At 62.0% G+C, this 26813-nt stretch overlaps 9 protein-coding genes across 9 annotated transcripts; 4 read left to right on the plus strand and 5 right to left on the minus strand.

The window, feature by feature from the left end:
* Nucleotides 1-1366: 1366 nt before the first annotated feature.
* On the plus strand, nucleotides 1367-5275 carry PAN0_009c3831 (calcium-translocating P-type ATPase; the record flags this gene model as incomplete). Its single annotated transcript, XM_014800790.1, has 1 exon — nucleotides 1367-5275. The coding sequence occupies one exon, from the start codon at nucleotides 1367-1369 to the stop codon at nucleotides 5273-5275; it is 3909 nt and encodes a 1302-aa protein (XP_014656276.1).
* Nucleotides 5276-5816: 541 nt separating this feature from the next.
* Nucleotides 5817-6874, minus strand: PAN0_009d3832 (uncharacterized protein; the record flags this gene model as incomplete). Its single annotated transcript, XM_014800791.1, has 5 exons — nucleotides 5817-6010; nucleotides 6203-6282; nucleotides 6402-6529; nucleotides 6663-6786; nucleotides 6861-6874. 5 exons carry the CDS (start codon nucleotides 6872-6874, stop codon nucleotides 5817-5819), a joined length of 540 nt encoding a protein of 179 aa, XP_014656277.1.
* A 373-nt stretch (nucleotides 6875-7247) lies between these two features.
* On the plus strand, nucleotides 7248-10811 carry PAN0_009c3833 (ER membrane localized phosphoryltransferase; Gpi13p; the record flags this gene model as incomplete). Its single annotated transcript, XM_014800792.1, has 1 exon — nucleotides 7248-10811. One exon carries the CDS (start codon nucleotides 7248-7250, stop codon nucleotides 10809-10811), a length of 3564 nt encoding a protein of 1187 aa, XP_014656278.1.
* A 103-nt stretch (nucleotides 10812-10914) lies between these two features.
* Nucleotides 10915-11721, minus strand: PAN0_009d3834 (pali-domain-containing protein; the record flags this gene model as incomplete). Its single annotated transcript, XM_014800793.1, has 1 exon — nucleotides 10915-11721. The coding sequence occupies one exon, from the start codon at nucleotides 11719-11721 to the stop codon at nucleotides 10915-10917; it is 807 nt and encodes a 268-aa protein (XP_014656279.1).
* A 556-nt stretch (nucleotides 11722-12277) lies between these two features.
* PAN0_009d3835 (ribosomal protein S7) lies at nucleotides 12278-15341 on the minus strand (the record flags this gene model as incomplete). Its single annotated transcript, XM_014800794.1, has 2 exons — nucleotides 12278-13135; nucleotides 13332-15341. 2 exons carry the CDS (start codon nucleotides 15339-15341, stop codon nucleotides 12278-12280), a joined length of 2868 nt encoding a protein of 955 aa, XP_014656280.1.
* Nucleotides 15342-15769: 428 nt separating this feature from the next.
* PAN0_009c3836 (alpha/beta-hydrolase) lies at nucleotides 15770-17707 on the plus strand (the record flags this gene model as incomplete). The annotated part of the gene is made up of 1 exon (XM_014800795.1): nucleotides 15770-17707. One exon carries the CDS (start codon nucleotides 15770-15772, stop codon nucleotides 17705-17707), a length of 1938 nt encoding a protein of 645 aa, XP_014656281.1.
* A 60-nt stretch (nucleotides 17708-17767) lies between these two features.
* Nucleotides 17768-18877, minus strand: PAN0_009d3837 (carbon-nitrogen hydrolase; the record flags this gene model as incomplete). Its single annotated transcript, XM_014800796.1, has 1 exon — nucleotides 17768-18877. The coding sequence occupies one exon, from the start codon at nucleotides 18875-18877 to the stop codon at nucleotides 17768-17770; it is 1110 nt and encodes a 369-aa protein (XP_014656282.1).
* Nucleotides 18878-19563: 686 nt separating this feature from the next.
* Nucleotides 19564-24261, plus strand: PAN0_009c3838 (uncharacterized protein; the record flags this gene model as incomplete). Its single annotated transcript, XM_014800797.1, has 1 exon — nucleotides 19564-24261. The coding sequence occupies one exon, from the start codon at nucleotides 19564-19566 to the stop codon at nucleotides 24259-24261; it is 4698 nt and encodes a 1565-aa protein (XP_014656283.1).
* Nucleotides 24262-25368: 1107 nt separating this feature from the next.
* PAN0_009d3839 (uncharacterized protein) lies at nucleotides 25369-26349 on the minus strand (the record flags this gene model as incomplete). The annotated part of the gene is made up of 1 exon (XM_014800798.1): nucleotides 25369-26349. One exon carries the CDS (start codon nucleotides 26347-26349, stop codon nucleotides 25369-25371), a length of 981 nt encoding a protein of 326 aa, XP_014656284.1.
* Between the last annotated feature and the right edge of the window lie 464 nt (nucleotides 26350-26813).

Consider the following 26813-nt stretch of genomic DNA (forward strand, 5'->3'; position numbering starts at 1 on the left):
AGATATAGTACAGGCTGGACGGGAGCGGAGATGGAATCGGTGAGAAGGAGAAGCGAGGGATGAAGCGCACGTGCTGGCTGGAGGGGGATTGTGGTTGGGCTGTGAGGGATGAGGCGAGCCAAGACCCGACGCCAAGACTTTTTTCTGAGCGGTGACTGCGGGTGGTAGGGGGATGGCAGCACAGCCTCGATTCGAGAGAAGGATTCTGGCGAACGCGACCTGTCTCGGCGTGGTTGCGCTTCAAAAAAAAAAAAAAAAATATCCCACGCAATTTCGTCATCTGCCTCACCGCCTCACTCTTTGACCCAAGGGTGACTGAGCACCGTTCAGAAGCGGCTCTTTCATTCTGGCTTCATTTGGTCAGTCGAAGCTGCGAGTCATTCCGATCATACCGATCACGGGAGCGAGAAAGAGAAAGGGGAAGATGATCGTGTGCATGTGCAGTTGAAGATGGGGCCAAGCTCACACGTGGGGATGGGGGATGGAGAGGTGAGGGGCTGGTGCCAAGACGTCAAAGCCAGAGAGAGAGGCGCAGTTGGGTCCAGGGCATCTGTTTTCGAGCAGTCGTCAAGGGTGGGTCGTGGAGCGAGAGTGGGTGAGAGAGAGAGAGAGAGACCCAAAATAGCGCGGTGGAGCAGCAACGCATTGAAGCGCCCAAAGGCGGAGCTGAGACCGAGTCTTGGCATGCATGAGGCCCAAGCTTATGCGCGTCGAAAAGCTCGAAACAAAAAGACGAGACTGCATCTGCAACCCCCTTTTGTCGCGTTTGCTTTTCTTTGTGGAGTGTGGCGGATGAGACCCTTTTTTGTTCGCAAAGTGCCACGAGAGGATGCGATGCAAAGCAGCACCGCCGCATTTTGGAGCTTCATGCCTTTGTCGCGTTGCTTTGCCACTCTTCTCTCTTAGCCAAGAAAGCGGAAGAGCGTGCTGCGACTTTGCACACACAGCTGCCCTCTTTGACGGCTTGGCGAGCTCCATGCCTCCGACCCGCTTGCAGCTCCGCCACTGAGGACTGAGCACGTTCCTCTCTCTCCTCCGCACCTCGCTCGCTCGATCCACATCGCTAGACGCGCGCACCGCTTTCACCCACACCCACACTCCCCATCGATCCCGTCTCTGTTGCCGATTGCCTCCCAAGCCCGCTATATAGTCATTGGCATTTGCTGTCCATCTTCCATCGTTGCCTTCCTCTTTCGTCTTGACCAACAACCCCCCTCTCCGCCTGTCGCATTTGTGACCCGACCATCCCCCTCTCTCCTTCCAGCAAGAACATGTCTGCTTGAATCCTTGCTTATACCCATCACCCGACACCAAGCTCCAACGAGCTCCCCCTAGCCCGACACGGTATAGGCTAGCATCATACAACATGTCGTCCGCCACCGAAAAGCACGTCGAAATCGCCTCCGAGGCCGCAGCCGTTCAGGACAACGCCGATGAGGCTCCTCAGGGCTTCTTCGGCCGCGTCAAGTCGGCCTTCAAGAGCACCACACGCTCCGGCCGACGTGAGGCTCAGGCCAAGGCGCTCGCTGCCGAAAAGGAGCGTCAGCGCAACGTCGACCCGCGCCCCTTCCCCTTCCGTCCCATCGAGCTCGCCGACCTCCTCGACCCAAAGAGCGTAGAGAAGCTCCGTGACATGGGCGGTGTCAAGGGCGTCCTCGCATCCCTCGGCACAGACGAGCACCGCGGTCTCGACCTCGGCGGCGTCAAGGCCATCGAGTCCGGCGCCGCCCACCACGACATCGAGAGCACACCCGCCATCGCCGACCCCACCAACCGAGACCCCAACTTTGTCAACGCCTCCGAAGAGGACCGCGTCCGCGTATTCGGCAACAACACGCTACCCGAGCGCAAGTCCAACAGCCTCCTCCTCCTCATGTGGCTCGCCCTCCAGGACAAGATCCTCATCCTCCTCTGTATCGCCGCCGTCATCTCGCTCGCCCTTGGTCTCTACACCGATTTCGGTACGCCCCCCGAGCAGGTCGCCTGCACCGTCAACGGCGTCGAATCCATCTGCGACGCCGCACAGGTTGACTGGGTCGAGGGTGTCGCCATCCTCGTCGCCGTCGTCATCGTTGACCTCGTCGGCTCCGTCAACGACTACCAGAAGGAGCGCCAGTTCAAGAAGCTCAACGCAAAGAAGGAGCAGCGCGACGTCAAGGTCATCCGTCAGGGCAAGCCCGCCCTCATGTCTGTCTACGACGTCGTCGTCGGCGACATCCTCCAGCTCGAGCCCGGTGAGATCGTCCCCTGCGACGGCATCTTCCTCCGCGGTCACAATGTAAAGTGCGACGAGTCCGGCGCCACCGGCGAGTCCGACATGATCCGCAAGGTCACCTACGACGAGTGCATCCAGGACCTCGAAGAGGCGCGCCGCACCAACTCCAAGCCCAAGAACCGCGACTGCTTCCTCATCTCCGGCTCCAAGGTCCTCGAGGGCGTCGGCGAGTACGTCGTCATCGCCGTCGGCTCCACCAGTTTCAACGGGAAGCTCATGCTCTCCCTCCGCAGCGACGCCGAAGACACCCCGCTCCAGTCCAAGCTCAACCGCCTCGCCGACCTCATCGCCTGGCTCGGTGGTTCCGCCGGTATCATTCTCTTCACCGCACTCATGATCCGATTCTTTGTTCACCTCGCCCAGGAGCCCGACCGCACCGCCAACGACAAGGCGCAGGACTTCATTCAGATCCTCATCATTGCCGTCACCGTCGTTGTCGTCGCCGTGCCCGAAGGTCTGCCCCTTGCCGTCACGCTCGCCCTCGCCTTTGCCACGAAGCGCATGACAAAGATGAACCTCCTCGTCCGTTTGCTCGGCGCCTGCGAGACCATGGCCAACGCCAGCGTCGTCTGCACCGACAAGACCGGCACGCTCACCCAGAACGAGATGAGCGTCGTCGCCGGCAGCATCGGCGTCAACTTCAAGTTTGCCGACCGCCTCGAGGCCAACCGCAAGCGTGTCGAGACCGAGCACGACTCCTCCGCCAACGCACAGACCCGCATCGTCGAGCAGAACGAGCTCAACAGCGCCATCAGCACGCCGCTCCAGAAGCTCCTCAACGACTCCATCGCCATCAACTCGACTGCCTTTGAAGAGGACGCCGAATCCGCCTCCGACGATGCGGCTGTTAGCCCCGTCGTCGCTGTCAAGAAGCACGGCATCTCTGGTCTCCTCAAGTGGAAGTCGAGCAAGAAGGCCGCCACCGAGGAAAAGAAGAAGGACATTGGATTTGTCGGCTCCAAGACCGAGACCGCGCTGCTCAAGATGGCCAAGGAGCTCCGCTGGGAGGACTACCGTGCCTCGCGAGACCGCGCCGAGGTCGTCCAGATGATCCCCTTCAGCTCCGAGCGCAAGGCCATGGGTGTCGTCGTCAAGCGCCCCGAGGGCGGCTTCCGCGTCTACCTTAAGGGTGCCAGCGAGGTCCTCACCCGTCTCTGCACTCACCACGTCGAGGTTGAGGGCCAGGATGCCGACGCTGTTCACGTCGAGCCGCTCGATGCCGCCAAGCTCGACAAGGTCAACTCCACCATCACCGGTTTCGCCAACCAGACGCTCCGAACCCTCGCCCTCGTCTACCGTGACCTCGAGGCTTTCCCGCCCGCCGACGCCAAGTATGACGAGTCGGGCGAGGTCGAGTACGCCTCGCTCGCCCAGAACCTCACGCTTGTTGCCATCGCCGCCATCGAGGACCCACTGCGACCCGGTGTCACCGACGCCGTCGAAGCTTGCCGCCGTGCTGGTGTGCAGGTCAAGATGTGCACCGGTGACAATGTGCTCACCGCCAAGTCTATCGCCACCCAGTGTGGTATCTATACTCCCGGTGGCATCGTCATGGAAGGCCCCGTCTTCCGCAAGCTCAGCCGAACCGACATGCTCGAGGTGGTGCCAAAGCTGCAGGTGCTCGCCCGATCCTCGCCCGAGGACAAGAAGATCCTCGTCGAGACGCTCAAGAGCCTCGGCGAGGTCGTCGGTGTCACCGGCGACGGTACCAACGACGGTCCCGCGCTCAAGACAGCCAACGTCGGTTTCTCGATGGGCATCGCCGGTACCGAGGTGGCCAAGGAGGCCTCGGACATTATTCTCATGGACGACAACTTTGCCTCGATTGTCAGCGCCATCATGTGGGGCCGCTGTGTCAACGATGCGGTGCGCAAGTTCCTCCAGTTCCAGCTTTCCGTCAACATCTCGGCCGTCATTGTCACCTTTGTCACCGCCGTCGCGTCCGAGGAGGGCGAATCGGCGCTCAAGGCGGTGCAGCTGCTCTGGATCAACCTGATCATGGACACGCTCGCCGCACTTGCGCTCGCCACCGACCCTGCCACGCCTGAACTGCTGGACCGCAAGCCGGACCGCCGCACTGCGCCGCTCATCTCGACCGACATGTGGAAGATGATCGTGGGCCAGTCGATCTACCAGTTCACCGTGATCCTGGTGCTCAACTTTGCCGGCAAGTCGATCCTGGGCATGAACGGTACCACCGAGGCGGCGATCGCGCGCGAAGATACGGAACTCTCTGCGCTGGTGTTCAACTCGTTCGTGTGGTGCCAGCTGTTCAACCAGGTCAATTCGCGTTCGCTCAACCGCAAGCTCAACATCTTCAGCAACCTGCACAAGAACCCGTGGTTCCTGGGCATCATGGCGATTGAGATTGGATTCCAGATCCTCATCATGTTCGTTGGCGGTGCGGCGTTCTCGGTGATCAAGCTCACTGGACGCGACTGGGCGGTTTCGATCGTTATCGGTGCGGTATCGTGGCCGCTGGCGGTGTTGATTCGACTTATCCCCACGCAGCCCATCGAGGATCTGCTGATTAGGTGGAGGATCATGTCGGACCCGAACGCGCTTCCTGCGACGTCTGGCGATGTGGATGGATCCGACGACGGCAAGAAGGACACGCGCGCACGCACGTTCTCCGAATGGCTTCCTGCGGTGGGTCAGGTTGGCGAGCAGCTCAACTCGTTCCGCGGCATTCGCAGCGGCCGTATCCGCGCCACGCCGAGGATCTACGAGTCGCGCGCACACCAGCTCAAGTCGGCCAACATCCACCACCAGAGCATCCTCGCCATGGTCCCCGGTTTTGTGGTTGCCAGCATCGGCGGAAACTGGCGCTCCGAACCGCAACGGGAGACCAAGAAGACCCAGCAGAAGGAGGTGGTTCAGGACGGCGAAACCGTCGATACAGTCACGCTGTTCAAGGACGGAAAGCTGACCTTCCATCCCGAGACGAGTGAGGATGACGATCTGCTCAGGAGACTCAAGTCTGCAACCAGCAGCAAGTAACTCCGTAAAGGAGGGTGTAAATAGCCTTTGTATATAGCTCGTGTTGTATATATGTAGATTAGTGGACGCCGATGCAGTGTTGAACGCAGCAGGTCGCGCGTGTGTGGGGAAGGCAAGGTGAGTGTGGGCGCGTCGCTGCCTTGCGCCTGTGCTACGCGGATGAGTTGAGCTGCAGAGCGGTGGTGGAATGCGATTCCGTCGTTGTGCGCCGGAGCAACCGCGCCGGAGCAAGCGCGCGGAGTAAGTTGTGATCTCTAAGTAGGACGGCTCTTGCTGGGTGGGAAGAGTGGTGGCGGTGAATGTAAGGGCGAGGGTGGCGGGAAGAGGCGTTATTGCAGGCCAGGGAACAGCGAGCTTGGGCTAGGGCTCGAAGTGGGGCTCGCTGCGGGGCTGAAGCGAGGAATGAGATGAGGGTTTGGAAGGAGGAGGGCGCGTGCGACGGGACCTCGGTGCGACGATCGGATCCAAGACGCCGTTTTCTCTCCATCACGTCGCACGAGGTCGTGCTGCTGCTTCCACGCTTCACTCGTGCTGGGCACCACTACGTCTCCTCGCGCTGCTTCATCGACACCGACAATACCTGGTTCTTGGCCGACTGGACGGCTGCTCTGGCGACTTTGTTGTCGGCATCGACGGCCATGATCAGTCTGTACGGTACGGTCGACGAGACGGTCCACTCGGCCTCGCCTGCACCCTTGGCTGTCAATTCGATGGCCCGGAAGACGAATCGATCGCCTGCCTCGCGTCAGATGGCGACCTTGAGGAAGTCGTGCGTGTCAAAGTACGCGGCATTGATCGTGTCGAAAGCCTGAGCGATGCTCAGCCCGCGCGCAAAACATGCCGTCCTCATCGGCCAGATGGGCCAACAGCAACACCAGATCGAGGCAGGCGGAGCCACCGCTGTCCTAGAGAGGCTGCAATCGGTACTTGGACGGTACTTGGAAGTGTCGGCCCGATATCCCTTGAGATTGCGGATGCGAACGTCGCAGTGGACTCGAAGCTGGAACCTGCGGCGATGAGGTTCGTGTAATCCACTGCGACGTTGGCATCCGCAATCTCAAGAGGAAAGAGACGGGTAACGCGGAATGAGGCTTGGTTTCGGAGATTGAGCTTGATACTTTGTTACCACGCCCGAGCGAGGTAGTGACGAATCAAAGGCGGAGAGTGGCAGATCCTAGCCCCTGCCGTTCTGATAGCCATACGAGCGTCGAAGCCTGCGATGGTTGCACTAGGACGCTGAAGCCCGGCGACACCCTGCAGAGGTATGGTTGCGAACGAATGTGTTAGTCGCAGTACGAAAACTGGGATGTTGGTCTATCCACAGTGTGAACAGTCGCGACTGTGACTCTTAGTGTCGAAGAGAGCGAGCAGGTTACGTGCGTCGTACCCCCGAGGAGGTATGTGTAGCGACGCCTCCAGGGCGTGCACGTGGGCGGATGGGAGTCCCGGATGCACATACCGGGCCGGGGCAAGGCGGAAATCCACCAACAACGACTTGTCGACGGTGGCGGCTGTATTCATCAAGGTCCTCAGGGGAGGTACGCCTGCCAACGATCGACAAGCCAGAGACCCCTTGTGGTGGTACCCGTCGCCGACCATCGGAGGAGGTGCGCTCAATCCGTCGACTTAGCAGTGCCTTCAAACGGCTCGCCCTCCTCACCTCTGCTCGAACATCCACTGCACAAACTCCGAGATTGTAAGCACGCTCAGGAACTGGTCTCATGCATCGTCATTGCCATCAGTCATGGTGTCCTGCTCTGGTCCAAGGATCTTGCCGTTGATGGTGCATCCACAACGGGTCTTCCGACCAAAGCGTGGATCGCCGATTGCGGACTAGCGATGATTCGGTCTAACACGTCCAAAATTTCGCGAGTGGAGGCGAGACGGATCGGATCGCGGAAAGCACGGACGTCGATCTGCGCGGCTCGCAACTTCCAACACCAACACCAACATCACCCACTCAGTCCGCACGATGCCGACCTCCGCGCTCAATCCAGCGCCCGAGGTGAGCATGGCTACGCCGCAGCATCCGGCGTTTGGCAGCTCGGCGCTGCGTCAACGGCGCTCGTCGCACTCGTCACACTCGTCACACTCGTCGCATTCCTCGTACGCCGCACGGCATCCGGACCGTGTACCTCCCAAAGCGGCGTCGCCGAACCGCGCGTTCCTCGCCGTGATCGGCATCCTCGTTCTCGTGCTGCTGCAGACCTTCGCCGGACTCTGGCTCTTCGTCAAGGGGTTCCTCCTCACGCGTCACGAGCTGCTAGGCGCCAACAACTGCACCAGGCCCGCCGACTCGGCATGGACGCTTCCTGCGCCGCCGGCTGCGTTTGACGATGCTGCACTTCTGAAATGGGCAGAGACACTCGATCCGCAAACGGGCATGGGCGAGTGTAGGCTCAAGCCGACGCATAGCAAGGCGGTCGTCATCGTGATCGATGCGCTGCGGTACGACTTTATCGCCCCACCGCCTCCTGCGGGGTCGGTGTCCGACAGAGTGGAAGACGCATGGAAGCCGAATCCGCACTATCACAGTGTCCTCACACTTCCGGCACAGCTCACCGCGCAGCATGGCAGCCCCGTGCATGCAAAGCGGCCGGGTCCTGCTGGGTTCCTGGCGCATTTCGCCGCGGATCCGCCCACGACGACGCTGCAGCGGCTCAAGGGGCTTACGGCAGGCACGCTGCCGACGTTTTTCGAGGCGGGCGCCAACTTTGGCTCGGCGGGCACGGGCGTCGGCCGCGTGCACGAGGACACGTGGATCGCTCAGCTGCGCGCCTCGATCCTGGCGCAGCGTGGTGCGGATGCGCGCGCCGGCCTCGTGTTTGCAGGCGACGACACGTGGGCGACGGTGTTACCTGGTCTGTTTGACAACGACACCATGTGGACGTACGACTCGTTCAACGTCGAGGACCTCGATACGGTCGACCGTGGAGTCGAATCCCGCCTGCTGCCCTTCCTGCAGCCGCAGCATGCTGACCGCAAGGCCGGTGTGCATGACCACTGGCGCCTGCTGGTCGGACACACTCTGGGCGTCGACCATGTTGGGCACCGTTTCGGAGCGAGCCACGAAAAGATGGCGACGAAGCTGGGCGAGATGCAGCGCTTCGTGCAGAACGTGACGGACGCCATGGATGACGATACGCTGCTGGTGGTCCTGGGCGACCACGGCATGGACGAGCATGGCGACCACGGCGGCGACGGAGAGCTCGAGGTGGGCGCAGGGATCTGGATGTATGCCAAGTCCGGATTCGGCTACACGGCGCGCGGTGGCAAGATGGACGCAGCCGAGTACATCTCCACACCGGAGCTGGAGGCGCTGCTGCCAAGCCGCATCGCGTTCTCGCCGCTGCCATCGCCGCCGTATGGGGCCCACCGGAGCATCCAGCAGATCGACGTGGTGCCTACACTGGCGCTGCTGCTCGGGGTGGGTGTGCCGTACAGCAACCTGGGCAGTGTTGTGCCCGAACTCTTTGCGCATCCGGATACGCTGCTGCGTGCGCTGCGCATCATGGCGACACAGATGCGCACCTACCTCGCAGCGTACGCCGCGCAGTCGCCCGATCTGGCGGCGTTCCGCTCCGAGCTCGATGCGCGCTGGCTGGCCGCCGTGCGCGCGGACGCCGAGCTCGCTGCTGCGCTCCACGGCCGAGCGGCGCAGGCGGACGTCGAGACGCTGTGGAGGAAGGCTGCGCAGGCGTACCACGCGTTCAACCGCGTCAGCCTCGTGAGCGCACGCAGCGTGTGGGCGCAGTTCGACCAGGTGCGCATTGGGCTTGGGCTGCTAGTGCTCGTGCTGGGCCTCGCGTCGGCGTGGGTGCTCCGCTCCGGCGCACGTACCGGCCTCATTGGTCGCCTCGATGCCGACACTGCCGATGGGGACGTAATGGTGGAGAGGGCCAGCAGCGGTGCGGAGGAGCTGGGCAGGGTGGTGTATGCGGCGGTGCGTACTCCTGCGCTCGTTGGCGCGGCGACGGGTGCGGCTGCGGCGACAGCTACGCAGCTAGTGCTGGCGGGGTTGGCGAATCTGACGCTGCTGGACGGGCTGCTTGCGGGCAGCGCGGTAGGCTCTCAACTCGGACTGCTACTCAGTGCGTCGGGCGCGAATCTGCGACGCAGCATACGGACCCGAGAGTCGGATTCGGTGGCGGTGCCGACGACGACTCGGGTGTTGGATGCAGCCGGATGGATAGTACTGCTGCTGCACGCGGGGTCGTTCGCTAGCAACTCGCTGCTGATCTTTGAGGATCGCTTCGTGCTGCTCGCCTCAGCGGTGCTGCTTCTGCTGCGGGGCGCGTTCGCGGTTGGTGCAGCGAGCACGCAGCGGCAGCAGGTGCGATTGGGTCTGATGGCGGTAGTTGCGCTGCTGCTCGTTCGGGCCGCATCCATGCCGCGCGTATGTCGCGAGGAGCAGGCTGCTCACTGCACCTCGACGTTCTTTGCGGGCACAGCGGCGTTGAACAGTCCGTACGTCATGGTGGCATCGTATGCAGCCGCGTTTGCACTGCCGCGCGTTGTGGCGTGGTTCTTGGCGCAGAGCAGGAGCTACGTGGGTGTGGCGCCGATGTTCTTTACGTGGGCGCTGCGGCCGGCGCTCATGCTCGGGGCAGGGTACTGGGTGCTGGACTGGGCGGTGGCGCTCGATGCGGTGCAGGCGAGCGGCGAGGCGGCACGAGTCGAGTGGGTTAAGGGGTGGGTGGCGGTGTTGGCGCTCGGACTGCCCGGGGTCGCGGGGGTGTTCTGGGTCTTCGCACCGCTGTGTCTCGAGATCCGACGCGAGGCAGCGGCGGAGGGCGAGGAAAAGACCAAAGTGACGATTCTCGGATACTCGAACAGTCTGGGTAGCAGCTATGTGTTGCTGGTGGGTGCGGTGTTTGCGGTGCTGTTTCTGGTGACGCAGCCTGCTGGGCAGCTTGCCCTGGCCGCAGTGCTGGTTGCGGCGCTAGCGGCTGTGGAGTTGGGAGATGCCGAGAGGGATCGGGTGGTGTTGCACCGTCAGCGCACCGAAACTCCCGCCGGAGCAGTGCACCTTTCCGCGGCGGAGATTGCGTCGCTTGCGCTGCTGGGCTACATCGGGCTGTTCGGCACCGGTCACCAGGCGACACTGGCGTCGATCCAGTGGCGCGTAGCGTTCCTCACGAGCCCGACGGTCAGCTACCCGCTGTCGCCGGTGTTGGTGGCACTCAACTCGTTCGGCGCGGTCTCGCTGCTCCCACCGCTACTGGTGGTGCTGGCGGTAGTGTGGAATGCCACCCCGCTCCCACGTGGAAGCGGCCGCAAGATGGCCACACCCTCCGTGATGCTGCATGCGCTGCTCACACTGGCGCTCTATAACGCCCTGCTGCTCACCACATCCGCCGCACTAGCGGGCACGCTCTTCAGCCGCCACCTCATGCTGTTCAAGGTGTGGACGCCGCGCTTCATGCTCGCTGCCACCGTGGCGCTACTCGCCCAAGCAGCCGCTATAGCCGCAGCGCTCGCTGGCTGGCATACGGCCAACAAGGTCAACACGATCTTTGGCACCGAATTCGCCTAGCCCAGCCTTTACCCCAGCAGAGGGAAATAAAAGATTTGACAAAAGACGGGAGCAGCGTGTGATTGCAAATGAGCGCAAAAGAGGGAGGGGGGGGGGGGGAGGATTAGTTCTTGCTCTCCTCGTAGGCGTCGAGGACCTTTTGGGCGCTGGCGGAGGAGGCGCCCTGGGTGTGTTCGGTGGAGGTGGTGGTGGGTTGCATCTGGTGCGAGTTCCACTCGGTCTGGGCGGGGTAATCGTAGCCGGAGGTGACGACCTTGTCGAGGCCTTCGGATCTCCAGTTGAGGAACGTCAGCGCGGTGGCGATGATGGCGATGGGGATAGCGATGAGAGCCATGTAGAATGCAGGACCGGGCATGCTCTTGGGCGAGTCGGCGACCTTCTTCATCTGCTTCTGGACGTAGACGAACAGCGCAATGTCGATGCAGAACGCGATCAATGCCAGCAGTGCGGCTACCGCATTGACCACCGTCGCAGCAAGACGAACTGGCTGCTTGGGGATAGCCGTCAGGACGAGGCCAGCAATAGCAGCGACGAAAGCCACGACGTGAACAGCGAGTCCTCGGGTCCAGGAGGCGCCGATGGTGACCGAATCGCGTGCCGCCGTAGCGGTAGTGTTTGGATTGATGCCGAATGTGGCGCTGTAGCCGTGGGAGTGTTTGAAGCAGGCGTAGTTGTCGGTGCCGTTCAGAGCGGAGCAGTAGCCCCAGGTGCCGAACTTGAGTGCGCCAAGCGGACGCTTATCGTTGCTACCCGGGCTAAGATCGACGATGCCGTCGAGACGCGAGGAACGCACGAAATCAAACGGCGTGCTGTCCGAGAGTGTCGTGGGCGTGCTGATGGTGACGAGCACCAGCAGCACCATCGACACGAACGAAACCGCCAGTGCGGGAAACAGGTAGCGACGCGTCATTGTTACCGAGGACGATGGTGGGGGTGGGATGTCAAGATGCCAATCCGAAATGCGCCAGCTCGATGTTTAAGCTATCCCGGAAAAGGGCAGAGCAGAGCAGTGTAGAGCGGCTGTTGGTCGGGTCAAACATGGCTGAAACCGCTGCCTTTCGTGCGTCGGGGCCTGGACCAAAAAAAAAAAAAGGGCGCCAGTTTAGGGCAGATGCGTGTTGGGATGCATGCGCTGCAGATCAACACACTCTGCGAAATGCGCGCGTTTATTTTTGGGCGCTTTGCCGCTGCACGAGCCGTGGCAACAGAAGCATTCTTTTCCGAACGCGGCTCGGCTCGGCTAAGCGCACCTCTAGCACGCGCGCGCATGGCCCCCTCACCGCTTCACCATCGGCACACCTTCATCTCACCCCCGATTTCGCACCCTCACCCGATCGCAATTTCCCCCCCTCTCCCTCAAAGAGTCATACACACTCACTCTCGGCTCTTCGAACCAGTCTTGTAGGTCACTTCCAGCATGTCGGAATACAGTTACATTACAAGTTGCACATCGGTGGTGAGGGAAACTAGATTCGGACGGCGGCATTTGCTCTGTTGACAGTGGCCATTCGGTGCTGTTCCTCCTTCTTGGCAATGGCGGAGCTGGTGCCCTCGATGACGGCGAGGAACTCGGCTGCGAGGCGCTTTTCGATCTCGCGGTCGGGACGCTTTTTGCTGGCCTCGATGATCCACGTGAGTGCCTTGCGCGTGCTTTGGCGCTGGGTGAGCGCTACGGGCACCTGCAACGATTTGCCGCCCTGTTTTTTGCTCTGCAGCTTCACCAGTGGGGCGGTGCGCTCGATCGCATCGTGCACCAGCGGCAGAGGGTTCGAGTTGGTCACCGTCGCAAGGATCGACATTGTGCGCGTGGTGAATCGCTGAGCTTGCGCTTTTTTACCCGCCTTCATGAGCAGGTTCGTGAGGAATTCCAGTGTAGCGTCCGTGCGAGGCGGAAGTGTAGATGGTGTGTAGACGGGGCCCGTGCTGTCGTAGACCGCTTCCAACCCCGGTGACGAGGGAGTGGAGACGGATTCGGTCGAGGTCGGGCGAGGCGGTGGAGAGGCTACATCGCGCGCAAGTGTGTCCAGCACTCCCATGGCCGAGGCGATGGCTTCGCGCTGCGTCTTACCCTGCCCCTCAACGCTAGCTTCGGATGTAGAACGGTGAACCCGTGCAGGCGTGGCGTCAGTCTTGTTGTCCGCAATCAGGCTGCGTGTCGACGTGGCGAATGTAGCGACGGGCAGGGAGGCGTTGGAAGGTCCAGCACAGCACAGTGCGCTGCGACGCACCGCTGCGTTGCGCAAGAGTGATGCCATACTGCGATGCGTATACAGTCGTGCCGTTTCGTCGTAGTTTACTGTTGAGCCCTCCTGGGGGACGAAACGCTGATCGATGCGGACCGGTGGGGTGCGATAGAGTGACAAGGTGGAGAGATGGTCTTCCGAGATGCAAAGGGAAAAAATCCACCCGCTCCTTCCGAAGCCTCTCTCTCTCGCTGCTTCACGTGATTTCACAAATCGGAATCGGAAAAATGGGGGAAATTTGACACCCCGATCGATTGCATGTTCATCGAGGTCACACCTGCTTCTGCCGCTTGCTACCGGGCATGATGGTGGTGCGCGCTGGCATCTCGTCACGGGCCTCACCAGCGCCGGCCCGACTGCCACTGGACATCTCTGCCTCTTCGCGTGGATCTGTCACAACGTCTTCGGCCGCGCGCTTCGCTGGTCCAGCGGCTGCACTGGCCGTCTCGGACGCCGTTGGAGTCTTGGGCACGGCCGAATCGCGTTGACGGCGAAAGAACACCAGCCGATCGCGAACGTTCTTATCCGACAGCGCAACACCCACGCTTGCACCTACGAGCTGCGCGATCCGTCCGAACGTCGACGCATCCTTGCTTTTGTAATCCTGCGATGCGTCGACGTACCCCAGCAGGGCTCGGTCCATCTCCGGTGTCCACTGGACCTTGCGCGTCTTTCCCAGCAGCTCCTTGAGCTGCGTAACGTCGAATTGCGCGTGGACTGCGGTGGTTGTACTTGGTCCAGCGTGGGTGTGGGTGGACGCTGCGGTGTCGGCGGAGGCTACGAGCTGCTTGAGCCTGCGCACCCAGCGTTCGCGGCACTGGTGTGTGGTGCGACCGGGCACACGTGCTGCCACGGGACCCCAATTGTCCTGGCCGAGCAGACGCACTGCCTCGATAAGAAGCAGGTCTTCGTGCGGTAACCACTTGCCCGTGGCCATGGCGGGATCGGTGGTGTTGCGGAATCGCCGATAGGCGTATTGAGGATGCCGTGCCACGCTGCCCAAGATCGACGCCGTGCGAGACGACGCGCCCGCCTTGTTGTCGGATCCCGAAGCCGTGGAGGGAAGCAAGGCCGAGGGGGACACGTTCGGAGTGGCAGTGCTGTGCAGCGTCATGAGCCGCCAGGCGCCGCGGAAGAGGCTGAAGAGCAACTTGCTCTCCTCGTCTTCCACTGGCTCCACGTCGGGTTGATCGCGAGCCACCAACGCCTCGCAGAATGCAGCGAAGCAGGAATAGGCGGTGCGAGCCGTGCGAAGCTGATCTGTCACTGCCTGCCATGGGACGGGCAGCTCGTGCTGTGGTTGTGCTTGTGTCGAGACGCCAGAGTCCGGGTCTTTGTTTCGGCTCAGGTAGGCGCTCAAGTGCGGCATGACGATACTGATGAGTTGGTCGAGTTCTTCCTTCGACCACGGTGCGTTATTGACGCCTGGACGGAGGTGGCCGTTCCATCGGGTGCGCACCTCGTCGATGGTGCGCCCATCTACTCGACCGGCGATGGTGGCCCAGTCGAGCCCGTTTGCTGTCAAACCACGCGAAGAGGCAGTTTGAGCCGAGTGCTCGATCTGTTCTGCGAGGCGAAACACGGTATCGTCGTCGAGACTGGCTGCTGCTGCGAGTGGGTCGCCGTGGAAATTGGGATCGGTGCTGAGCTCGATGGTGTGCGCCTTGAGCGCGGATGCTTTGACGGCGGCGCGGATCTGGTGGTCCTCCATGTCGATCCACATTCTGGAAGCGAGCGCGTTGTCGAACTCGGCGCGCTCGATGGACTGCAGACGGAGTAGCGGGATTTGCTGCACGGCTGCTGGGGGTAGAGGGCAGCTGGCTGCAGCGTCCTCGGCGAGCCGGTGTGTGCGAATGACTTCGAGCGACTGATCTTCTGCATCCACAATGTCGGCGACGTCGAGCGAGCCGAGCGCGGATTTGAGCTCGTCGCGCGTCTTGGCGAGGAGGTTGAGTGAGCGTTCGAGCGAGTGCTGATGCGCCGTGTTGCGCTTGTGTGCGGTGTGGAGCAGCTTGCGTTGGCGGAGCAGAGTGGTGAGCTCGCGTCGATCGGCCGAGAGCGAGGCTATGATGGCCGAGATATGCTCGTAGGGCAGCAGGCCAGGTACGGTCTCTTCGGATGCCTGTGGCGAGGTTGCATCGCTGGATGATGATGCGTCATCGTTGTGATCGTCTTTGTCTCGATGGGAAGGCGGCGAGGATGAGCGCGCTTCGGCCTGCCTTATGAGCTGCTGGAGCACAGCATGCGGATCTGGCGGTGGATTTGGATCGACCGAGCGACCGTCCATGGTGGCGATGCTGGCGAGGCAGCTTGAGCGCAGCGGCGCATTGCTTCGTGTGCCGATTGCCAAGCCGATGCGATGCGAATGGACGAGAGGAAGGAGGCCCCACCGGTTGAGCTCAGCTGCGAGCAAAGAGCAAGTTGGACCCTGAGTCGGGACTTCGTGCTGACTGACGGCAGCCAGACGCGTCTCTATAATCTAACATTGCTTAAAATCCCGCCCGGCCCAAACGCACAGACACGCGCGCCTCTTTGCTGCCTTTCTGCTGTCACGCTGCGAAGACTCACTCCGACGCAGCTCAAGCAAGGAGGCGACCCTGAAGTCACCCACTCTCTCAATCACCCAATCAATCAATCAATCGATCACACTCACAACTGTCACTCGTCTGGGCTGCGCTTCGATCCTTGCCCTCACGCCACCACCACTCGATCCACATGCCGCTCCTCGACCCGCGCGAGGTGCTGCTGCGCCGCGGCATCCCCATCCCCGCCGCCTCATCCTTCCACGTGCCCGGGCTGCCCGACCTCCATGGCGAAGGATCTTCATCGTCGGCGGTGGGTCACCCGCTCCAGATGTCCGCCGGCTACCTGCCTGCACGCACCGAAGGCGCAAACGGTCGACCCAAGGACAATGCGCACCTCTTCTTCCTGCTGCTCCGAGCACGTCACGTCCCCGCCAAGCGCAAACTCATCGTCTGGTTCAACGGCGGGCCCGGCTGCTCCTCCTTCGACGGCGCCATGATGGAGGTCGGTGCTTGGAGGATGGACGGCAAGGGTGGCCTTGTGTGGGTCAAGGACGGCGCAAGCTGGAACGAGTATGCCGACATCCTCTTCCTCGACCAGCCCGTCGGCACCGGTTTCAGCTACGTCAACACAAACGGCTATGCCAACTCCTTGCCTCAGGCGGCCGACGAGGTGCTCCACTTCTTGCAGCAATTCGTCCAGGTCTTCCCCGAGTACTCGCGCGACGTCGAGCTCAAGTTCGGCAGCCAAGGTAGCGGCGTCGACGTCTACCTCGCCGGCGAGAGCTTTGCCGGCCAATACATCCCCTACACCGCAAAAGCGATCATCAAGGCCCACAATCCACCCGTCACACTCAAGGGTATCGCCATCGGCAACGGCTTCATCGATCCCAAGAACCAGTACGGCACCGAACTCGAAACCATGATCGACAAGAAGATCTGGTCCACCTCTTCGGACGACTACAAGCGCGTCTCGAACATCGTCGACCGCTGCCACAAGGAGCTCGCCAGGCTCACGACCAGCTCGGGCAGCCCGCGCGAGATTGGCACCTGCGACGAGATCCTCCAGACCATCGTAGCCGCCACCACCGCCAAACCGCCCGGCTCGTCCGCCTTTACGTGCATCAACATCTACGACGTGCGTCTCAGCGACACCTCGCCCGCGTGCGGCATGAACTGGCCCAACACGCTCTCGGCCATGTACGACTACCTCCGACGCCCCGACGTGCGCAAGGCGCTGCATGTCGACGACGACCACAAGCCCGAGGCGTGGGTCGAGTGCAACGCCAACGTCGGCTCGGCCATGCGCAGCGACGTCACCTCGCCCGCCTCGGTGTCGCTGCTGCCCGAGCTGCTCGAGAGCGGAGTGCGCGTGCTGCTCTTCGCGGGCGAGGAGGACCTGATCTGCAACGCCATTGGCGTGCGACGCACCGCCGAGAACCTCGAGTGGGGCGGCAGCAAGGGGTTCGGCGAGCATCCGGCGCAAGATTGGTACGTCAACGGCAGTCTGGCGGGCACGTGGCGCACGGCGCGCAACCTCACCTACGTCGGCATCAGCGGCGCCAGCCATATGGTCGGGGTGGACAAGCCGATCGAGAGCCACGACATGATGGTGCGCTTCATGGGCATCGACTACATGAAGGTGGCCGGTCCCAATGCCATGATCCCCTCGCGCGTCGGCGATGAGCCTGACCGCATCCTCGTCACGGGCGGAGGTGGAGGCGTGGCGCAGATCGGCAAGGACGGCTCGCCCGTCATCCCGGGCTCGGGCAAGACCGAGGCCGAGGTGGCAGAGGAGGCGCGCTGGCGAGCGTACTACGATGCTGGCTCGTTGGCGTTGGTAGTTCTGCTGATTGCAGTGTCGGTGGGAACGTGGCTGTTGCTGCGCGCGCGCAAGCGACGTCGCATGGACACCAATCGTATCGGTCGAGGCGGTGCACTGAGGCTCGCCACCACCACCGAATTTGGCGCGTCGCAGGCGGCGACGGGTGGCGAGAGCGGAGATAATCACGAGCTGGAGCGGCTGGTCAGCAAGAGGTCGCCCGACGAGGAGGATGCGATCTTTGATGTGGGTGACGACGAGCTGAGCGACAGCAATAGCGACGGACACTCGCATAAGCCACAGCGTTGAAGGCCAAGCACAGACATTAAGGGTGCAGGCACAATTTGGCAATGTGCATTCTTGATTTTTCTAGCGCAGGGCATGGTCGTAGCGCATGCGGTAGACTTGGCGTGCGTCTAGGAGGACGTTGAGGTCGATGGATTGGAGCAGGAGTGCCTCGTTTGCATCGGGTGTTTGTGCTGCGATGCCCAAGAAGGGTGCAGCGATGGTGCTTCTGCCCAGTCCTATCAGAGGCAGATCTGTGTCCGGGTTGGACTTGATCTGTTGGATGAGGGATTGCATTTGGTCGGGGGTGAAGATGGGACCTGCGATGTTGCACATGACCACTAGGGCTTCGATCTCGACAGCTCGGGCTTGGGTTAGAGAGTCGAGCAACTTTGCTTCTGCGTTTGGATTCCAAGCCAGTGCAGCGGAACCGCCGTCTGAAGCGTACCAGCAAGTCGGGGCAAAGATCACATCCGGACCCTTGACTTGGCCCTCTCGATCGAGGTCGGAAGCGGCGGAAAAGGGTGGGGTGAGCATTTGGTTGAAGCGATCGTACCATGCCAGATCCCAACAAATCGCCATCGCTGCACGCACTTTCGTCCCACGTTTGGTTTCGATCACAAACGTTGCGAGTTCGTGTTGGTCCGGATGCGATCCAGGGTGCGAGTTGGACAGTGTAGCCCGTTCCGGATGCCACAAATTCTGTTTTGTGTATCGATGCACCTCGCCTCCGCGCGAAACGTAATACGAGGTGTTATACAGCTCGTCACCATCCTTCCTGTGCGGTAGCTCGGCTTTGGTGCCCAGCTCCACAACCGTACCCGCTACGACGTCTACATCGTACTTGCGCGCGACGTGCAGGATCACATCAAGCCAAGCCTGTTCTCCCTGTTCTGCCTCCGACTGCTGGCCACGAACGCTAGACCATAGCTCGTGGGTTGCACCACTGAGAAAGTACTCGGGAAACACGACTACGTCTGCGCCCTCTTGCGCCGCTCTGGCTGCCCAGTTCTCGAGCTTCGACAGGCCGGAGCGCGAGGTGGCATGCAGACCTGAATCGTCCGGAAGCACCTGTGCCATCGCAATGTGCAGCAGCGCATCCCGAGCCTCCCCCTGCTCAGTAAGCAGCGTCCTCGGGCTGCCAGACCCGTTTGGAGGCGTGGAAAAGCTTCCGACGACGGCGATGTCCGACATGACGGCAGGTGATGCGGATGGTGGTGCAGAGTGAAGCGGTGGTCAGTGCGCCGGCTAAATCGCCGGCATATTTTTGAAAGAAAAACGTCCGGAATTTACGGCGCGAATCGCGCTCAATCCATCGATACGCGCGCCGCCAAAAACCTCCGATGCGCATTCGAATGCCAAGTGCGTATCCTCGTGAAAAGTCGCTACCACCATCACAAGGTTGGTATGATACTAGACATGATGGAAGGGAGGGAGGAGGCACTAGGGTCCACCCCGCAAATAGGGTCTGTGACGAACCCTGACATGTGCTTAGGCGAGCCCAGCAGATCGATCGGATCGGCTGAATCACACCAAAAAAAAAGAGGGCGGAAATTGATTTTTTTGTGTATTTTAGGCCAGCGATGACGGCGTCGCCTCCACACAAATTGCAAAGCAGAGCCGGGCCGAAGAGAGAGAGTCGGGCAAAGGCAAGTCGGCCTGGTGGACAGTGCACTTCGACAGAGTGAAGGCAGTCGGACGTGAAAATGCAGCCGAGAAAGAGCCAAAATGGAGCCGAAAATTGGTCCACGTTTTGAGTCCCTCGTCGAGCAGAGAGGGAGACCCTTGCTTCACCCCCACGACCTCCTCCCTCCTCTTGCCATTCGACGACTGCGCATGGTCCATAGCAGCAGCACGGACATTCGAGGCACACGTACACCATGCAGTACGTCGGCAAGCTCGTCTCGACGGTGTACAACACCATCACACCCAACATCAACCCGGCCACCCTCAGCGGCGCAATCGACGTCATCGTCGTAGAACGCACGGTGGACAAGCATGAGGACGTCGAAGTCGATGCGCACGGAAACGTGCTCCCCGAGTCGCAGGTCGGCGTGCGGCCAGAGCACCAACGCAAGTACAAGACCGTCACGCGCCAAGTCACCGAGCTCGCAAGCACGCCCTTCCACGTCCGCTTCGGAAAGATGAGCGTGCTCAGACCAGGCGAGAGGAAGGTCACGCTCCATCTCAACAACTCTACAGACCCGCTCCCCTTTGCCATGAAGGTCAGCGACTCCGGAGAGGCCTTCTTTGTCATGGAGATCGACGAGGACGACGACCACATCCCCGCAGACCTCGTCACCAGCCCCATCCTCAGCGCCGCTGCTAGCCCCATCACCTCTCCCGAGGCTGCCAACAACGACTCCATCGAGGTCGAGCCGCTCGAACTCGGAGAAGCCGGCGAGTCTGATCCTGACCAACTCCCCGACCAGTCCAATGCGGATGCAGAGTCCGACACCAACACAAAGCAGCAGCTCAAACAAAACAAACGCAGTGGCGAGCCCGACGAGCAGGGCGACCTCAACGTCCCCTCCGACTCGTCAAGGACCGGCTCCGGTTCCGCCGCCGGCTCCGACTCGCTCCTCAACAAGGTCGGCTCCGCTGCCTCCAAGGCGAGCGGCGTCATCGGCGCCGCTGGCAGGGCCGTCATGGGCGGCACCAACAACCCACGCCTCGACCACACCGCCGAAAAGGCGCAGCGCAACGACCCCACCGACAACCAGACCGGCGCTCCCGTCGACAACGACCACAACGACGCACACAGCTACGAGCCCGAGCAAGGCGGCCCCGACGGCAAGAAGCGCCAACAGGCCCAGGACGACTCCACACCTCAGAGCAAGCCCGCCAATCACACCGAAGTGCTCGAAAAACAGCTGCGTGACAAGGCGCTCCAGGTCATCGAGGATGAGGTGGTGAGCGACCACGATGCAGACAGCCTGCGCAGCATCGACTCGGGCGAGGAGGCCTATCCCGCTCCCTTCGGCTCCAGCGCCGGCAGCAAACACCGCAGCAAGACTGAGAGCGTCGCCTCCATCCACCACTCCGAGTACCTTGCAGGCAAGCGCCTCAAGCCCGTGCCCATAGGCGATGGCAACAAGACCATCGACCCGGCAATGACCGACGCATCCACCCACCTGCACATGCACAAGCAGCGACAGCAGCACAGCAAGACTGTACACCACGCCGACCACGACGACGACGGCGACGACGAAGACACCGCTGTCGACGAGGACGACGACCACGACGATGCTGCAGACGATGTTGTGGCTCCCGTCAAGGTCAAGCAGCGCAAAGAGGACTTGCAGTACATGCTCGATATGGACGGATACAAGATGACCGCCGACGGCGAGGATCTCGCCTTCCAAGAGGGGCATCGATTCGCCGACGAGATGCCCCTCGGTAGGCGGCACGGCGGCAAGGGCCGACACGGCCACCCGGAGCGCCTCAACGGTCCCGGTCACCAGCACAAGGTGTCGCTCCCGGGCTCGTCCGCCTCCCTGCGTCGCGGCTCGGGCTCGCGCTCGCACAGACCCAGCTTTTCAGTCGACTACCGAACGGCGCGCTCCTCCCACTCGCACTCCCGCGAGCGCGATGCACGCCGCGAGAGCCTCGACGATTCCGCCGCCACCAACATCGCCAGCTTCAGCTCGCAGCAGGCTTCGCCGCGCCTCGGGTCCACACCCACGCAGAGCGCACATCGCGACGAGATCGAGCTGTCCAGAGACCTCGCCAGGCTCGCGCGCATGAACCGCGCCGAGCGCGGCAGGCGTCAGCCCAAGGCCACCGAGTCGCTCCGCAGGCACGCCTCGCTCACCAGCCGCAACAGGAACACCGACGAAGACAATCAGGCGGGCGGCAGACGCCGCACCAGCGCACGCGGCTCGCGCCACCACCACGAATTCTCGCTCTCGGACACCGAGGCCGAAGTGCCGCACGCAAAGTCGGCGTCGGGACACAACTCGGTCGACAACTCCACCGAGGCGCTCACGTCGTCCTACTCGGTCTCGGGCGTTGTCTCGAGTCTGCGCGACCTCAGGCTGCCCAGCGAAGAGGCCCCGACGTACCTCGACGATGCGGGTGCTGCGCATCTGGGCCTCTCGAGTAACTCCAGGTGGCAGTGGGCAGACCCGGCCGCCGAGTCTTCCGCATCGACACCTAGGGGTCCGCCCAGCCGACGCCGCACGCGCTTCGCCAGCACCGACAGCTACCAGGCTGCACGCTCGTCCGACGCCGCGGCGCTCGACGCGCTCCGCCGCCAGACCGAGCAAGGCGAGGCCGCGGGCAAGCTGACGAGCTCCGATGCGGACCCGTACGCGTTCCTGCTCCAGCTCGAGGACTCGTCGTCCCACTCGTTTGAGCTCAGTCTGTGCTACACGGCGCAGTTCGGCAGTGACGACGCCGCGGACGAGTACGCGTTCAGAGAGAACCGCGTGTCGTTTGAGCGCTTTGCGCACGACGAGGACGTGGTGAACGACGAGCGGCTTGTCATTCGGTACCACGACCGCTTCTTGACGTGGGAGAATGCGTCGGCGGTGCTCGCGACGCTCTCGCTGTACCGCGGCACGCTGTCCAGCTCCACCTCGGCCACCAACATGGACGAGGAGGCCGACGGTGCCGATCGCATCTCCACCGCCAGCTACTGGTCGCGCTGGTTCCGGCGCAGCAGCAAGAGCATCCCCGATCTCAAGCAGGCTGCCGGCCGAGACGCCGAGACGATCGCGGGCGATCTGAACGTGGCCAAGCCCGCCAAGTCGCTCACGGTGGACGTCGGCACGGCCAACAGCGCAGGCATTGAGCGCTCCAACACGGACTCGGTGCTGCTCGAGGCGGACAAGGCGGCGGCGGCGGCTGCCAAGAACGGCGAGCGTCCAGCGGCGTCAGCGGCGGCAAGCGCGGCGAAGAGAACGGGCAAGACGTACGCCAAGACGCTGCGGCTCACGTCGGACCAGCTCAAGTCGCTCAACCTGCGCAAGGGCGCCAACAGCATCACCTTCTCCGTCACGTCGTCCTACTCGGGCGTGGCGACGTGCTCGGCGCGCATCTTTGTGTGGGAGTCGAACCACAAGATCGTCGTCTCGGACATCGACGGCACCATCACCAAGTCGGACGCGCTCGGACATGTATTCACCATGATCGGCCGCGACTGGACGCACATTGGCGTCGCCAAGCTGTACACGGACATTGCAAGGAACGGGTACAGGATCATGTACCTCACCTCGCGCGCCATTGGGCAGGCCGACTCGACGCGCGACTATCTCAAGGGGATCAGGCAGAATGGATACCAGCTGCCGGATGGACCGGTGATCATGTCGCCCGATAGGCTCATTGCGAGTCTGCACAGGGAGGTGATTCTGCGCAAGCCCGAGGTGTTCAAGATGGCGTGTTTGCGCGATATCGCGCGTCTGTTCGGCGCGGATCCGCGCACGGCACATTCGCAGCCGGGCGGCGATCTCAAGGGCGCCGATTCGGACGCGGTCGAAGCGGCCAAGGCCGGAGCGGGGGCCGAGGACAGTCCGTCGTCGGGCGCTGCCACCGCGACGCCGGCTGAGAGTGGCGAGGCAGCATCGGCGTCGGATGCAAGCAGCGTGCGATCGGGACAGCTGAGTCCGAGCCCCTCGTCACCTACGCTGGGTGGTGCACGTGCGCTGTCTCCCCCGCCCGACGCAACCCAGGCGAAGAAGGAGGAGCATCCGACGCCGTTCTACGCGGGCTTTGGCAACCGCATCACCGACGCGCTGTCGTACCGCAGTGTCAACATCCCCTCGTCGCGCATCTTTACGATTGACACCAACGGCGAGGTGAAGATGGAGTTGCTCGAGCTGGCGGGGTACAAGTCGTCGTACATCCACATGACGGATTTGGTGGACCAGATGTTCCCGCCGATCACGGCCAAGGAGGAGCGCGAGCCGCGCAAGCCGGAGTACAACGACTTCAACTACTGGCGTCCGGCGATTGTCGAGGTGGAGTTGCCGCCGGATGACGAGTTGCTCGGCACGCCGCCGGTATCGCCTGCGCTATCGGCGCGGTCGGGGCGGTCTTTGCGTTCGGTTAGGTCGGTGACGTCGGATACGGCGGTGGGGGTGGAGGAGAAACCGGGCCGGTTGAGTCGGTTTGGTCTGGGCTCGTTGGGTCTATCGCGCAAGGGGTCGGTCAAGGACGAGGAGGTGGAGAGAAAGCAGCGTGCGACGTCGGCTGAACCGGCACTTGAGTCCAATCCCACCGATGAGGCGATGAGTGCTTCGCCTTCGGGATCGTCATGGACAGCACCTTGGAGGCGGCGGGCAGCATCGCCGGATGAGATGTCGCGGAGCCCACGTGCGACGTCGCCGCTGGTGGGCGCGGTGATTACAGCGGAGCCGGAGAGCGAAGACGAGGGCCAGGTGTTCTACGACTCGGAGGGGTACGATGACAACGACGACGTAAGCGACCTCGACGCAGCGTCCGACGACGAGCCGTTTGCGTTTGAAGCTGAGGATCAGCGCAAGGGGAAACAGAGGCCGAGTGAGGACGAACACGATGATGAAGACGACGACGAGCTGCTCGAAACGGGCGAGATTCGGTTCGAGTGGAAGGGCTAGAGATTGCAATTCAGGTGCTCTTTTCCCCCCCAATGGCAGGGTTGTAGGGCTCACATCGGACGTGCGATGGGTATGCTTCTCGAGCTTGAAATTGCGGTGGCAAGGTGCGCTTGAGACGGATGAAATCCGGTTGGGAGTGGAAAAGCTGGAGGTGGGTCAATTTGAATGCGACTCGAAGTGGCGCGTGGTGGTGGTGCACATCGGGTGTTGCTTTTGCACACGGTCATATCCTGACGACACGCGGCGACGAGCTGGTCGCCTTTGCAGCCCGACCAAGATCGTCATCAGGCCAACGGTGAGGGCCGAGGACAAACACGATGAGGACGACCAAGTGCTCGAAACCCGCCGCGACGTCGCTGGTTGAAATGCGGTTCGAGTGCAAGGGCCAGACACTGCCGATTGGAATGCGATGAATGCGATGCTTCAACACGACGGTCGTAGCTTGTGCGTGGCATCGCAGCTGGCGATGCACCAAGCTCGGATTGGCTGACACTGTGGAAAGCGTGCGGCGTGACGAGCATGTGTGCCGAGTGCAAGGGCTGAAGAATACAATTTTTGTGGACCCCAAATGGCGCAACGTCACAGCACATCTCAAAGCCGTTGCTATGCATCAGGAAGCAAGACTTGATACACTCGGATCTAAACAAAACGAGAGCTGATGACGAGCCAAGATCCACTGAATCGGCGCGCCTGGCTGACTTTGACCGCGCCTTCGGAGGATGTCACTTCGGACATCGTCAGGAAACGCTTTTGACCCTTTGAGCTGCACACTTGCGACGGCTTACCGATGCTGTAGGGAAAGGGAAGCGTTCTGCAGTGGATATGACAGCCACGAATGCACACCGGCCCACAGCCAGCGCACACGGTCGCAGGCACGCTGGGAAATGGTCGCGCACAGCAATGCAACATGCGTGCCGATGCGCCCAGCAGTGCAGTCGCAATGCCAAACTCTGTCGATACCAAGCCGACCATTCGGACGATGCAGTCGCCGCGGCCGCACCCATCCTGCACCTCCACACACAACTCACGCAGCTTGGACCTCCCACGCAACACGCTATGCAAGCACAATGCGATTGGTCTCTTGCATTTCTCTGCTCCTACTAATGACTACGCATGCATGCCCTCGTCTCCCGCCGGCGCAGCGTTGGTATTAAACGTCCTTCTTCTCTTTCTTCGATCGAGCCTCTCTACGACCCTCGCCTCGGCCTCGTCCTCGCGCTCCTTATCCGCCCATCCAACCCTGCGCCCCCTGGCGTCTTCGTCGTCGTCGGTCCAATCCGCCTCGTCCTCCTCGCCATCATCCATGTCGTCGGGACCACGGTCGGCGTGCACCTCGAGCACGCGGTCCTTGCCTGCACGCAGACCTTTGAGCTTGTGCAGTCGCCGACGCTGTGCCGCCGGATTCGACGTCTTGATCGAAGGTGCTTCGGTGCGGGATGTGGTGCGCGGGGTTCGAGATGCGCTCGATTCACCCCGCCCAGCACTGGCGTCAGGATAGGCAATGGGGGCTGCAAAGTCAAAGTTGGCCGAAAAGGCCGAGGTCGAGGCGGAGGCGTTGGTGGGGCGGGTGCGCGATGAGCTGGCACCGCGGCTGGAGATTCGTCGATCATGCTGCTCGTCATCGACGGCGGTTGTACGGCTGGTGGACGTGGCGCCTCGTGTGCGTTTGTTGTGCCTGGGCGAAGCCTCGAACGTGGGTCGAGGCTGCGAGGTGCTGGCGTGGTTACGCGCCACGGCGGGGGACGAATTGATCTCCTCCGCATCCTGATGCTGCGTTTGAGGAGGATCTCGGTCGTCCGACTCGTCCTCGACAGCTTCGATCGCCTCGATCCTGCGCTGGAGGTAGCCCTTGAGCCAGTCGCGGTCGTTGTCGCACAGCTCGAGCACATGCGCGAGCGCGTGCGCATAGCCCTTTTCATACGACGCCTTGGACGCTGCCACCGCCTGCCTGTAGAGCGTGGTCAACCCAAGCGCCGACGTACGGAAGACACCGTTCAGCTCGTCCTCGGCTGCGCGCAGATGCGACGTGCGCCGCCGCGTCGACGCCTCCTCTTCGCGCAAACTCGTGCGCAAGTTCGACAGGTCCATCGTCGCCAATCCCCGCGTCGAGTCAGTGGATGTGTGTGATGTGGCGGCCAAGTAGGGCCTGCGTAGGGTGGTGCGTGCGTGAGGGTGTCGTATCGAGATCGTGAAGTTGAAAGAGGTATCTTAGGAGGCCAAGGGTCGAAACAATGCAGGGGATGGTGGTGGTGGGTCGTATCAAAGCCACTCGTAGGGCCGCAACTCGAGGTGAGGTGGAGCGGCTCAAAGGTAAAAATCCCAAAAAAATAAAATCAAAAAAAAACTCGAGCTTTTGAGCCAGCAGGTGTTGATTGGGCCGTTGCGTTGGAGCGCGTTGCGATGCCTTTTCGACTCAGCCGGCCCGCCCGCTGTGGTGATGCAGCCGCACAAATGAACCCTTCCGCAGCCTCAGAGCCTCTCACCCCTCCACATTTCCTCCACGCTCCAACCAAAGGGTCCTCACAAGTAGCAACCGCCACAGGGGCGAGCTC

Source organism: Moesziomyces antarcticus, assembly GCF_000747765.1.
Source record: "Moesziomyces antarcticus DNA, scaffold: scaffold_v10009, strain JCM 10317, whole genome shotgun sequence".
NCBI lineage: Eukaryota > Fungi > Basidiomycota > Ustilaginomycetes > Ustilaginales > Ustilaginaceae > Moesziomyces > Moesziomyces antarcticus.